The 10,575-nt window shown below is 33.6% G+C and overlaps 1 protein-coding gene across 1 annotated transcript; it reads right to left on the bottom strand.

The window, feature by feature from the left end:
• Window positions 1-1,047: 1,047 nt before the first annotated feature.
• LOC117114157 lies at window positions 1,048-10,499 on the bottom strand. Its single transcript, XM_033257725.1, has 5 exons — window positions 10,338-10,499; window positions 5,580-5,778; window positions 4,064-4,115; window positions 3,825-3,944; window positions 1,048-2,577 (listed from the first exon to the last, which is right to left on the bottom strand). Exons 2-5 carry the CDS (start codon window positions 5,766-5,768, stop codon window positions 2,018-2,020), a joined length of 921 nt encoding a protein of 306 aa, XP_033113616.1. The 5' UTR covers window positions 5,769-5,778; window positions 10,338-10,499; the 3' UTR covers window positions 1,048-2,017.
• Between the last annotated feature and the right edge of the window lie 76 nt (window positions 10,500-10,575).

Consider the following 10,575-nt stretch of genomic DNA (forward strand, 5'->3'; position numbering starts at 1 on the left):
CCTAATATTTAGCGATATAAAAACAATAATAAAAAGTTGTGCAGCAACGAATATTACTGAATTATTAAAGTTTTAACTTTTATTAATTTACAGCAACAATATACAAAGAAAAAGTATGAATACAAGAGAAACATCATCATAGGATAAAACAAGCTATTATTTAACAATTAAAAAAAAACGTATAATTATTAAATGAATACTACCCACATATTCGAATTGTACATTAAATTGTGTTGCTAATGTTTTGTGCTTATTATAATTAGTTGTACAGGTCTCCCTATAATTAGGGATTCCTCCAATTAAAAACCACCATTCTGCAGTCCTAAAACATATTTAGTCCAAACAGCTGTACGATTTGACCAAGGGTAGATTTTATCAGGGGTGGCGCCAGCACAATTTGTCGGGGAGAAAAAAGAAGTATATGTATTTTCTACATCTTAATAGACTCTAAAGTCGATTAAATAAGCCTTTGAAATTCCTAAATTGTCAAAATTTTCGAGAGCTTCGCCCCCCTGGACAGCTTTCGAAACTTTTAATCGAAGCTCGAGCACGCCAAATTTGCTTTCGTCTACGAAATTTGAACCCTCATCGGGGCATCCGCCCCCCTCATCGGGACATCGGTCACCCAACCCCCCCCCAAATCGGCGATCTCGGCCCCTCCGTCAGGCAAATCCTGGCACCACCCCTGGATTTTATGCTTTGTCTTTGTAAAAAAAAAAAATGTCTAATGCAAGCCAAGCTTAAAGTTTGTTGCACATGACCTGGGTTATTTTATTTTTGTTTATGGATAACAAATAAAAGAATACCTAGTTTAGTTCCATCTGTGTATCTACCACCATGTAGGGTTTTACCATTATAAGTTATACCCTTATATTTATCTTCTTCTGTCATGCAAAAAAGGTATAAATCCAGAGAACAAACGACAGAGTAAATTTTAGATCAATTATAGATTACTGACTTTGTTATGATTGACTAAGTCAAATGGTTTGGAGTGAGGCTTGCCATGCCAATAACCAGGATCAGGGACAAAAAAAAATGAAATTGATATTTAAAATGATAGGTCATATTTTATTGGAATGATTTTCTATTGCCAAATATATGAGTAAAGTATTACAGCTTCTCTGTACTAAAGTATACAATACTGCCATATTTTTATGCTAATTATTCAGTTTAACATTTAACAACACAGTACGATAATTTTGGGATGGCAAGTCTGCAGTTAACTGATGTATGTCTTAAGCAAAAGTCCATGGACCGACTAAACTTGAAAACATTGGTATTAAGCCTGAAAAAAATGTAATTTGTCACATTTCAAAACAATCACGACACTACTGTTATACAATGCTTATTTAAGGAAAGTCTGAGTATTTTTATTTTGCCTAGAAACTCCTATATTTCCTGAAACAAATTTTTAAATGTAAATAAAAAAATGATTAACTTAAATTCAAGGTGTTTGCATAATTGCTAAAAGACCAATCAGATGAAAAACATAAACTAATGGCGTAAAGTTATGTAGTTTGAAGAAAAGACTGGTAGTGGTATTTTAGAATTCTTGTTCGAGAGCAAACTGACAAGATAAAATTAAATTACAGTAACAGTAATTGTTGTAGTACTCTATAAAATCTTAATGGAAGCCTTGTCATATTGCAAAAACATCATCAACTACAACATTTGCAGCAGCAACAAAAGCACCACCACAAACAACAGCAACTTCAAATACTGTATAACAAGAACAAGAATAGCAGTACCAACAAAAAAATCCCTCCAACTAAAAACAACATCAACAATAACAAAAAAGGAATAGCAACAGAAACTACACCAGAACCACAACTACCAACATCATCACCAGCAACACCATCAAACAACTAGAAGAAATTACTTTTAAAACTAAACATAGCATGAATTACAATAAAACTACCTGTACTATAAACCATATTAATGTTTACAGTTAATGATTATCATTGTATGATATTATAATAAAATATTAAAAATAACTATTCACATAAATATGTTCTATTTAGTGATTTCTTTTCCTGATAATATATGATACAGTATGGCCATTTTCAATCATTTTTACCTCAAACCCACAAGACCCAATAAAATCTGTAGCATATTCTACACCCCATCCAACTCCTAAGCCCCAGCCACCTTCAAACCAAAGTGAGGCTGGCAGGCAGTGTGACTCACTAAATCCATACTCTATGTTGGAAAAATGGTTCTGTTTGTTATCGGAGTGTTTGCTATGGAGGTTGACATCAACAATCAACCCAAAACCACTGGCTTTGAGAACCCTGTGGAATTCTTGCAGCCCCTTTTCCGGATTTCCTAAGTCGTGGACGGCATAGTGGCACAGTATAAAATCAAAACTTGCTGTCCATTCCATTGGCAAGTTCTCAACATCTAGTTGCTGCAATGTGACGTTTGATAGATGGCGCTCTTTCATCATTTCCCGGCCAACATCGAGCTGCTTCGGCATAAAGTCTCCACCAATGAACGTGGATTTAGGAAAGCGTTCTGCCATGACAATCGTAGTGTGTCCAGTCCCGCAAGCCAAATCAAGAACTTTAGCACCAGCATCTAAGAACGAAATTGTAAACGTGTAAACACAACTTCTGTTATTATACACACTTCTCTCATTATGTCATCAACCTGAATATGATTTAATTCTTTGTCTCAACAATGTTCAGTTAAACAATGTCTTTTACATTGTTTAACTGAATATATTATATTCTTTAAATTTATTATATTTTAAAATTAGGGGCATAGTTTCCTGATCAATTCATCATCATACTGTAGATATTGCTGCCACCATTATCGCCATCGCCTTTGTTTTTTCTGTCACACTACTTTGAGAGGAAAAGTCTCCACTCAAGTATCCTGTAGCAAACTGCTGGACTGATTGATTTTGTGATTACGTTCCCAAAGTATGTTTTATATATTTATTTATTATAGAGTAAAACTTTGAATAGAAGTCCTGGGCTTTTCCAAGGTAAAGAGAGGTGAAGGGGGGGGGGGCTTCTTTTGAAAACAAATGTTGTAAATTTTGGGAATTATGGGAATTACTACCATAAACAATAAATAGGGCCATTGTAATATCAGTCTACATCATGGAGTGTATAAACCAGCATTAAATCAACAAAACTACAATGTAAACCAAGCACATTTTAAATTTATTTTGTTTCTTTGAAATTCACGTATAGCGTATGTACTGTCTTGAAAAGAAACCCATGGTGTCTTGAAAATAGGCTTCTTTTCGAGGTAGGCTTCTTTTTTTAGGCTACTTTTGTAAACTAAAGAGGGGGTTCAACTTTGAGATGGGCTTCTTCTGGATATTAAGGCCCATTGGGTTTCTATTTGAGGTTTTACGGTGGTCTATTTATAGAGCACCTTTCCAGGTGGAGTTGAATGGCTTGGTGGTAAGATGCTTGCCTTCCAATCCCAGGGTCTTGGGTTCAATTCCTGTCAGTGTTGCAGGATTTTTTTCTGACTAAAACAACTCCACTCCCTAAACATCACATTGAGATTTAGTTTGTGTAAAGCATCGTTTATGTATGTTTGTCTTTGTGCAAGGGAATTGCCACCTACAAGTAAGACAGTTATATATTTGCTATTGAAAAAAAACCCAGGTTATAGGACACAAATACAGTGCACAAGGGATTGAAACCCCATCTCAACATCGGTAAGCCAAACTGTTCCTGCTGCACCAAACTGCTTCTATATACTTTAATATTTGCTTTACGCTGTTTTATGTATCTTTTATAGAATACATTGCACTTTTTACTGTATATTGTGATTAAAAATAACAAGAAATATTTAATATTTACCAAGCATATCAGTTAGGCCATCAATTTGCTCAATATATGTAATGAGATGGTGGTCGACCGACAGGGCAGACACCTTAGACATATGACTTGCAAAGTCAATATATTGCTCAGGACTGACACCTGTTTAACCGGAAAAAAATAATAAAAAACATGGAATATTAAAAAAATAGCTATTCTGTTGGTGTACAAATGTAATGAAAGTTTAAACTTTTGATCTCAGCACACAAAAACTTTCCTACCATGAAATTTTCGACCGTATAAGTATACGGTACTACGGTCTTCCTCAGTACACTGAGTGGAAAATGACTTGAAATCTACATCAATTCAGGTCACGTAAGGAAGATACGGTCTAAAATTTCAACAACAGTACGTGTTGTGAACAATAGTTTAATTACAACATGGAATATTTTGTGTCTATTCTCAGTTGATTAAGGTATTATCTCAGTAGATATATATAGCAACCTTGGTGTTATCAATAATAATTAAAACATACTTTTGCAGATCTATGAGACTTAAGACATCACCTACTCCTACAATGGACCTTTCCGCTAAGCCCCGCCCCTTGGATATTGTTGCTAAGGTCCCACAAGACGGCAGTGTTAAAACATACGCGAACACGTGCGTTTGTAGGACAACACGTGTGTTTGTAAGACGCGCGCGTATCCCTAGCGCTGTTCTGATTAGTCAGTTGATAAGTTTAATTGACACTCTGGAAAGGTCTATTGATGCTACTAAGAACTGTTAGTCCATTTTATGGGTGGTATATGAATTTTCAAATTTTTTTTTTACACTTTTTTGACTGCAATAAACAAATTAAATATTGTTAATATATGAAATTCTTAATAATAATATAATATTTTTTAACAATTAATAATTAAATTTAATTGGGTTTATAATAATTCTACAAAAGATTCCTTTATTTTTAAAATTCCTTAATGGTTTGATGATGTTGTGATCAATATTTACATTAATATTCATGAGTGCAATCCTTTTCATATAAGTAGAATTAACAAAAGGTCATTGAATTTATAATTTATGGTATGGTGAAATACCAAAATGATAAGCAAGCCTATCAGTAATGTCATACTTATGGAAAAAAAAAATTCTTATAAAGGGAAATAAAAAAAAATATAAAGGTGAAAATATTGCTTGATTTCATATAAAATACTGCAGCTAATATTTAAGACATATTTTGCTACTGTTTTCAAACACAAGCCTTCCAAAACCTGTGGCATTTCAGTAATTTCCATAGTGTATGTTTCAACACTATGTAATTTGAGTAATTATTTCCAGTGGCGTAAATTGGAGTTTTTGGAGCCCAGGGCAAGAAGTAAAATGGCGCCCCTTTCAATTTCTGAGGTAATTTGTTCTGAGCTTGTTGTAAATCTTAATTGTAAACTACACCCACACCCTCCCACCTCCCCCACATACACATCAAAAAAAAAAATCTTTATCAGTCTTTAGCATAGTAGCCTAATACTTTTTGTACAGGGTTACTTTTGGCAGCCCTTCAGTACAGCATGTACCCTGGTCTGAGCCCCTGCCCTAAAATAGTCTGTGCCACATTTGATAGAGGAAGAATTTTGCAGTTCTTCCATTCTTTGCAACCGAGCTTTGAGAAATTGTAAAAAAATATTATTCAATTATCTAAACAATTATTAATCATACAGGTACTGTACTACACATTGTTCCTAGCAATATTAACTAACGAACGCCTAAGACCCCAACACCCAACCCCAAATATCACTATAGTACCTGGTTGTACCTTGGTTTCAGCTTTCCTGCATCTGCAATCTCGACATATGACTTAGGTTCTGTGAATTGTGACAAAACCTCAAAAAGTCCCACCTCAAGGCCAGTCATAATTTTGAGACATGAAAATGCACCACTGAACATCATCTCTAATTTTCCCTTAAACTCGTCAGCTGTTTCCTTGCTGTCCATCACTGATTTCCTGTAAAACCAAAGTTAAATTATGAAGAAACAAAATGTAATTAATAGCAAGCTGCATGATTTTCATGGACTCTGGTATAGTTCAAACTAGGTGGATAAACTCAACTCATTGAGCTTATCCACCTTCCAGTCTGAACTAGGTGCCTTTCAAGCCGGGCGTTGTCCCTATAGATACTAGGCCTGGCTTTAATCACTTCGGTGTATCAATAATTGACCAACCAGCATTCAATGACGTAGTGGCTGGCGAGCTGTAAGCGAACGTACGTTTTGTGCGCAATGTTTTGGAAATCATTTCCTGTTTCCGGTTTATAAGTACGCAAATTTAACTTTCGGTTCTCGCGCCTGTCTAATCCAGCTAGTCTAAACACCTGGCAAAGTTAATCTTGAGCTGGGCTTAACTCCAAGTCTGAACATAGCCTAAAAATAATCTAGCTTATGCTTATTTAATGCTGGAGTTAATAATGCATTCTGAAGTCTTGCGCTACATCAGTCCTGAACCTACTGACCAACTTAATTTTCTTAACGATATTAATCTGAAATCCAATCTCTTTGCCAGAAGAAAATACATTAGCTTAATATTTCTTTTTAAAAGTATTAAAAAAAAACTATAATTTAAATTCTTTCTTTATATTTAAAGTTCCTAATCGCAGACTTTGTAAATATTAGTGTTTTCGATGTTTCCTTTTCCAAAGTTAATATTTGCAAAAATGCATTTGTTAATCGTATATCGTCAATATCAGGCACCTGTTGGAAGCTATTTTTATTGGTCCAGCCAAATATTGCTTGACTTCTTATTATTAGTTTTGTCTTTGTAGTACAGTACTATTCTATTATATTAATCATTCATACTTGTACTAAATATATCAATAACCCTTCATGCCTTATCATTATATATTCGTCACCATGAGATTCCATAAGTTAACATACTTATTATAGGGCCTGAGTTGAACCCCTGAAGAAATGTAAGTCCCCTCTACCCAAAGTTAATTCCCCTATTCTTATTGCTCTAATGAGTATTTATCACCTGGTAGATCTGTCCATATGATGAGAATACCTACATATGATACATGGTCCTCCTGCTATTAATAAACCAAAAGTTTACTAGATAATAATAATAATTATAATAATAATAATAATATACCAGCAGTCTGTTTGTCTGTCGAAAGACATTTAATAGGTTTGATAAATAACGCACAGCATATTGTACCCTGTGTATTCATAACACATGTTTAATTTAATTAGGCCACATCTTTTTATATGTATTTCACAACATCCGTCAACTCGTATAAATATAATATGTGCACATTCCTTGTTATTCATATTGCATTATATAATGTAATTATTTTTGTGTTTCTCGCACTTTATTTATTCATGGAGAAATAAGCATACAGTACCCTGTGTATATATAACACATGTTTTATTTAATTAGCATACTGCCATCATTTTATAGCAAAATGCTGTGGTTGGGGCTGAGGTGCAAACATTTTGAGAATATGCCCAGAAATTGCACTGTCTACCTGATATAATCTGACCGGTAATTCATTCACTATCACCATTATAACAAATATTTTTCCTAATACAATTTAGTGGGTGCGATTGCACCATCTGCAGGCCCCTCTCCCCACATCCGCCCAGCTGCATTTTTATCAATTGTATCCGTTAACTTCGCCCAAAATCAAATTTTATTTATTTATTTACTTTTTTTTCAATCAAACAGTAGGTCCCTCGAGATGAAGCACAAATCATATTTACCTAACTTTGGAAGTAAATTAATCAATGCATGTATTATTTTCAGAAGATAAAGTGAGGACGAATCTTTATTTTCGTTACGATTATATTTTTGTTCTGAAAGTCTATCATCTATGCCTAGGCCCTATGTATAGTCGCTAGCAGGCCTCTCTATTTAACCTAGAGAGGCCTAGTCTAGCCTCTAGTTAAGGCAGGCCCGTCTCTCTATTTTAGGCATACTCTTCAAGTAAAACACTGCAGACTAGAGAAACGTTGTGCAGACAGGGTAGGTTGCAATGTGAATCGTCGATGATAACATGTTAATTTCGCCTGTAAATGAATGAATGATAAATAATAATATTAATAACATGTAAGTTGCTTGTATCTAGCCTAGGCCTATGATGACTTAGGATATTAATATTATAAACTATAATTTATGAAATAAATAAAATATGGTCTTCTTCAAACCGATACAAATTGCCTGGCCTATTCTTTGTAAATTGTAATCTAAACAATAAATAGCAGCATTCTCCACACTTCTGTTTATTATTAGTAAGTTATTATTATCATTATTACTGTATGATTATTCATTTATTTTTCATTGAATTGTAATTGTAAAACATTTGAACGTTTTGATTTAGTGTATATATTAAAACAATCAAATATACAATATAAATTTAATTTTTTATCTTAAAAATCTTCTTAGTTGTACAATTAATTGATTTGTAAAGCACAATGGGGCATGTTTGCATAGCACAGGACTCCTTGGACAAGTTTTTCTCTTTTATTGGAGGATTCAATTTGTATTTTTAATTATAACTTAAGATACTAGGCCTTTGACTGATACTTCATAGCTTTCTGGATATAGATAAATTAACAGCAAAGTGCAGCATTTAGAAATATCGGTGCTGCTTTGAAAATCCTTCCTTTTTTTCTTATCATTGTAATTATATTTATATGGTTCGAACTCCACTGACGAACATGTTGGACACCATGTCCTGTCAGCAAGTTTTGGCTAAAATTATTTTTAACAATTTTCATCAAATTTTGGCTAAAGACTGCTTCAATTGGCTAAAAAAAAAAAAAAAATGGTTGACTTTAGCAAATTGGCTAAACAAAAAAATATGTTAACTTAGAGTGACCCCAGCCTGAACATCAGCCTCCCTTCGGGGAAGTTGGAATGACTACCTTTTTAAATGTTGAAATAAAACAAAATAAAATAAAATTCCCCGTCGGGCACCATCCTGGTATTTCTGAGTCTAGACTTTGGGGCCGGAATATTATTTACGTGGTGAATCAAATCATGATAAATAGGCCTAATCTATTGATAATTAACTACAGTAAAAAATGAAATCATTTCAATTTCATATTTTTAATAAGCTGAATGTGCAAGTTACGTTTAAATGCGTCAGAGAAAATAGTATTTTTGGTTTACAAACGATATTGAGTTGTAAATTATTGGTCCGGCCATATCTGGACTGCTTCTGACGCCCTTGTATATAATGATTTTCCTAACGTTTGTCCAGAAGTGGATATTTTTAGGAATTTATTTTTCAGTTTTTTAGATCTAGAGGCTTGTCTCTGGTTATATTTCTGAGTAATTTATTTAATTTTTAGTTAAAAATATTTATTACTCTGTTATTACATTATAGTCGGTACTCGTAATCTCTTTCGGCAAAGTAAGTGCAATCATTTTTAATTATCTTTGTATCTCGTAACCAGTATACACTGTTTTATATTTTTAGCAATCCTGTACAAGTGGCGATTCTTGTCTTCGCTGTTGGTTTGTTTACAAATAGATAAATGAATATAAATATGGAAAGGGTGGCCAGTTTCATTACATTCATTTTTTAGCCCAAATATTAAAACTGACAAAGTAACAGAGAGAGCAAAAATACGCTCGAACAAGATTGACAAATGTGAAATAAATCAACGTCTCCGACGCCAATGAACATTAATTAGCATATATATACAAAATCATCAACAAATTCATTAAAACATTGTCAAAAGTTAATTAAATAATAAAAATAAAATTGAAAATACAAGAATTGCATCATAAAAGAAATGTTTAGAAGTTCTATTTCCAAGGGGAGGCCTACAATGCGAGATATGAAATATAAAAATAGAACCATTGCTTTGCAGAAAATAGTTTTAAAGTTCTGATAAAATAATTCTAAGAACAAGTTCGTCTCGGACATATCAACTGACATAAATAATATAAATAAATAAAATTAATTAATAAACAACTAATATTACAATTTAATTAAAAAGGTGTAATACAATATCAATAAATTTGTTATTAATATGCACCATTGAGTGTGATAAAAATATTACAATGAAAACCACAATTAATAAAATAATCAAAAATTTGTGAACACACCCACCAAGTAGTAGGTCTATAGGCCATGCTCTATGGTTAGATCTACAAGCTTATGTAGGCCTATGTTATAATCAAGGAGTTATATCTCTAGTCCTTGGTATAATTATTAGGGCCTAGAACTATAGGCCTAGGCTAGGCTATGTTAAGGTTGTACTGTCTAAACTATTGTACGTATCTCTGAAAAAATCGCAACAAAGTTAAATGTATAACATGCCGAGACACAGCTTAAAAGTCCTAGCTAGGCCTATGACCTAGTCATGGTTTAAACTAGCCCTAGGCCTGTAGATAGGCCTAGCCTAGTAAAGTATCTATCCTATGCCAACAAGGCTACCCATCCTAACTAAATAAAGGCCTAGCCTAGGTAGGTCTAGGACTAGGTATATAGATAGGCCTGCCTGGCCCTAGCCTAGGCTTAGTCGTGTTGATGAACGTTGGAAGAAAAACCTCCATACCTCCTTGATAACTTCTGAAAAACTTGCTTGTTTTTCCTTAGGCCTTGTCCTTCCTCAGCAACTTTGAGCTAACAAAAACTCAATCAATAAACGAATTGCTAAATAATATCAAAACAAACCAAATGTCACTGCTGTTTACAGTGTTTTGGTCACACACAGAATTTTCACATGGTTAGGAACTGCCCTGGGAAGATTATTCCATTACGACTGCAGGGGTGAACATTCTACACACTAATTT

Source organism: Anneissia japonica, unplaced genomic scaffold, assembly GCF_011630105.1.
Source record: "Anneissia japonica isolate Jap-2015-1 unplaced genomic scaffold, ASM1163010v1 scaffold287840_len1291095_cov163, whole genome shotgun sequence".
NCBI lineage: Eukaryota > Metazoa > Echinodermata > Crinoidea > Comatulida > Comatulidae > Anneissia > Anneissia japonica.

Bases quoted from the DNA above. Each gene is read 5' to 3' on its own strand.
- LOC117114157 (XM_033257725.1), bottom strand. From the start codon at position 5,768: ATGGACAGCAAGGAAACAGCTGACGAGTTTAAGGGAAAATTAGAGATG. The intron at 4,116-5,579 runs GTACTATAGTGA...TTTTCCACTCAG, and splicing joins TGAAACCAAGGTACAACCAG to TGTACTGAGGAAGACCGTAG. The intron at 2,578-3,824 runs GTAAATATTAAA...TTTCGTTCTTAG, and splicing joins TGGCCTAACTGATATGCTTG to ATGCTGGTGCTAAAGTTCTT.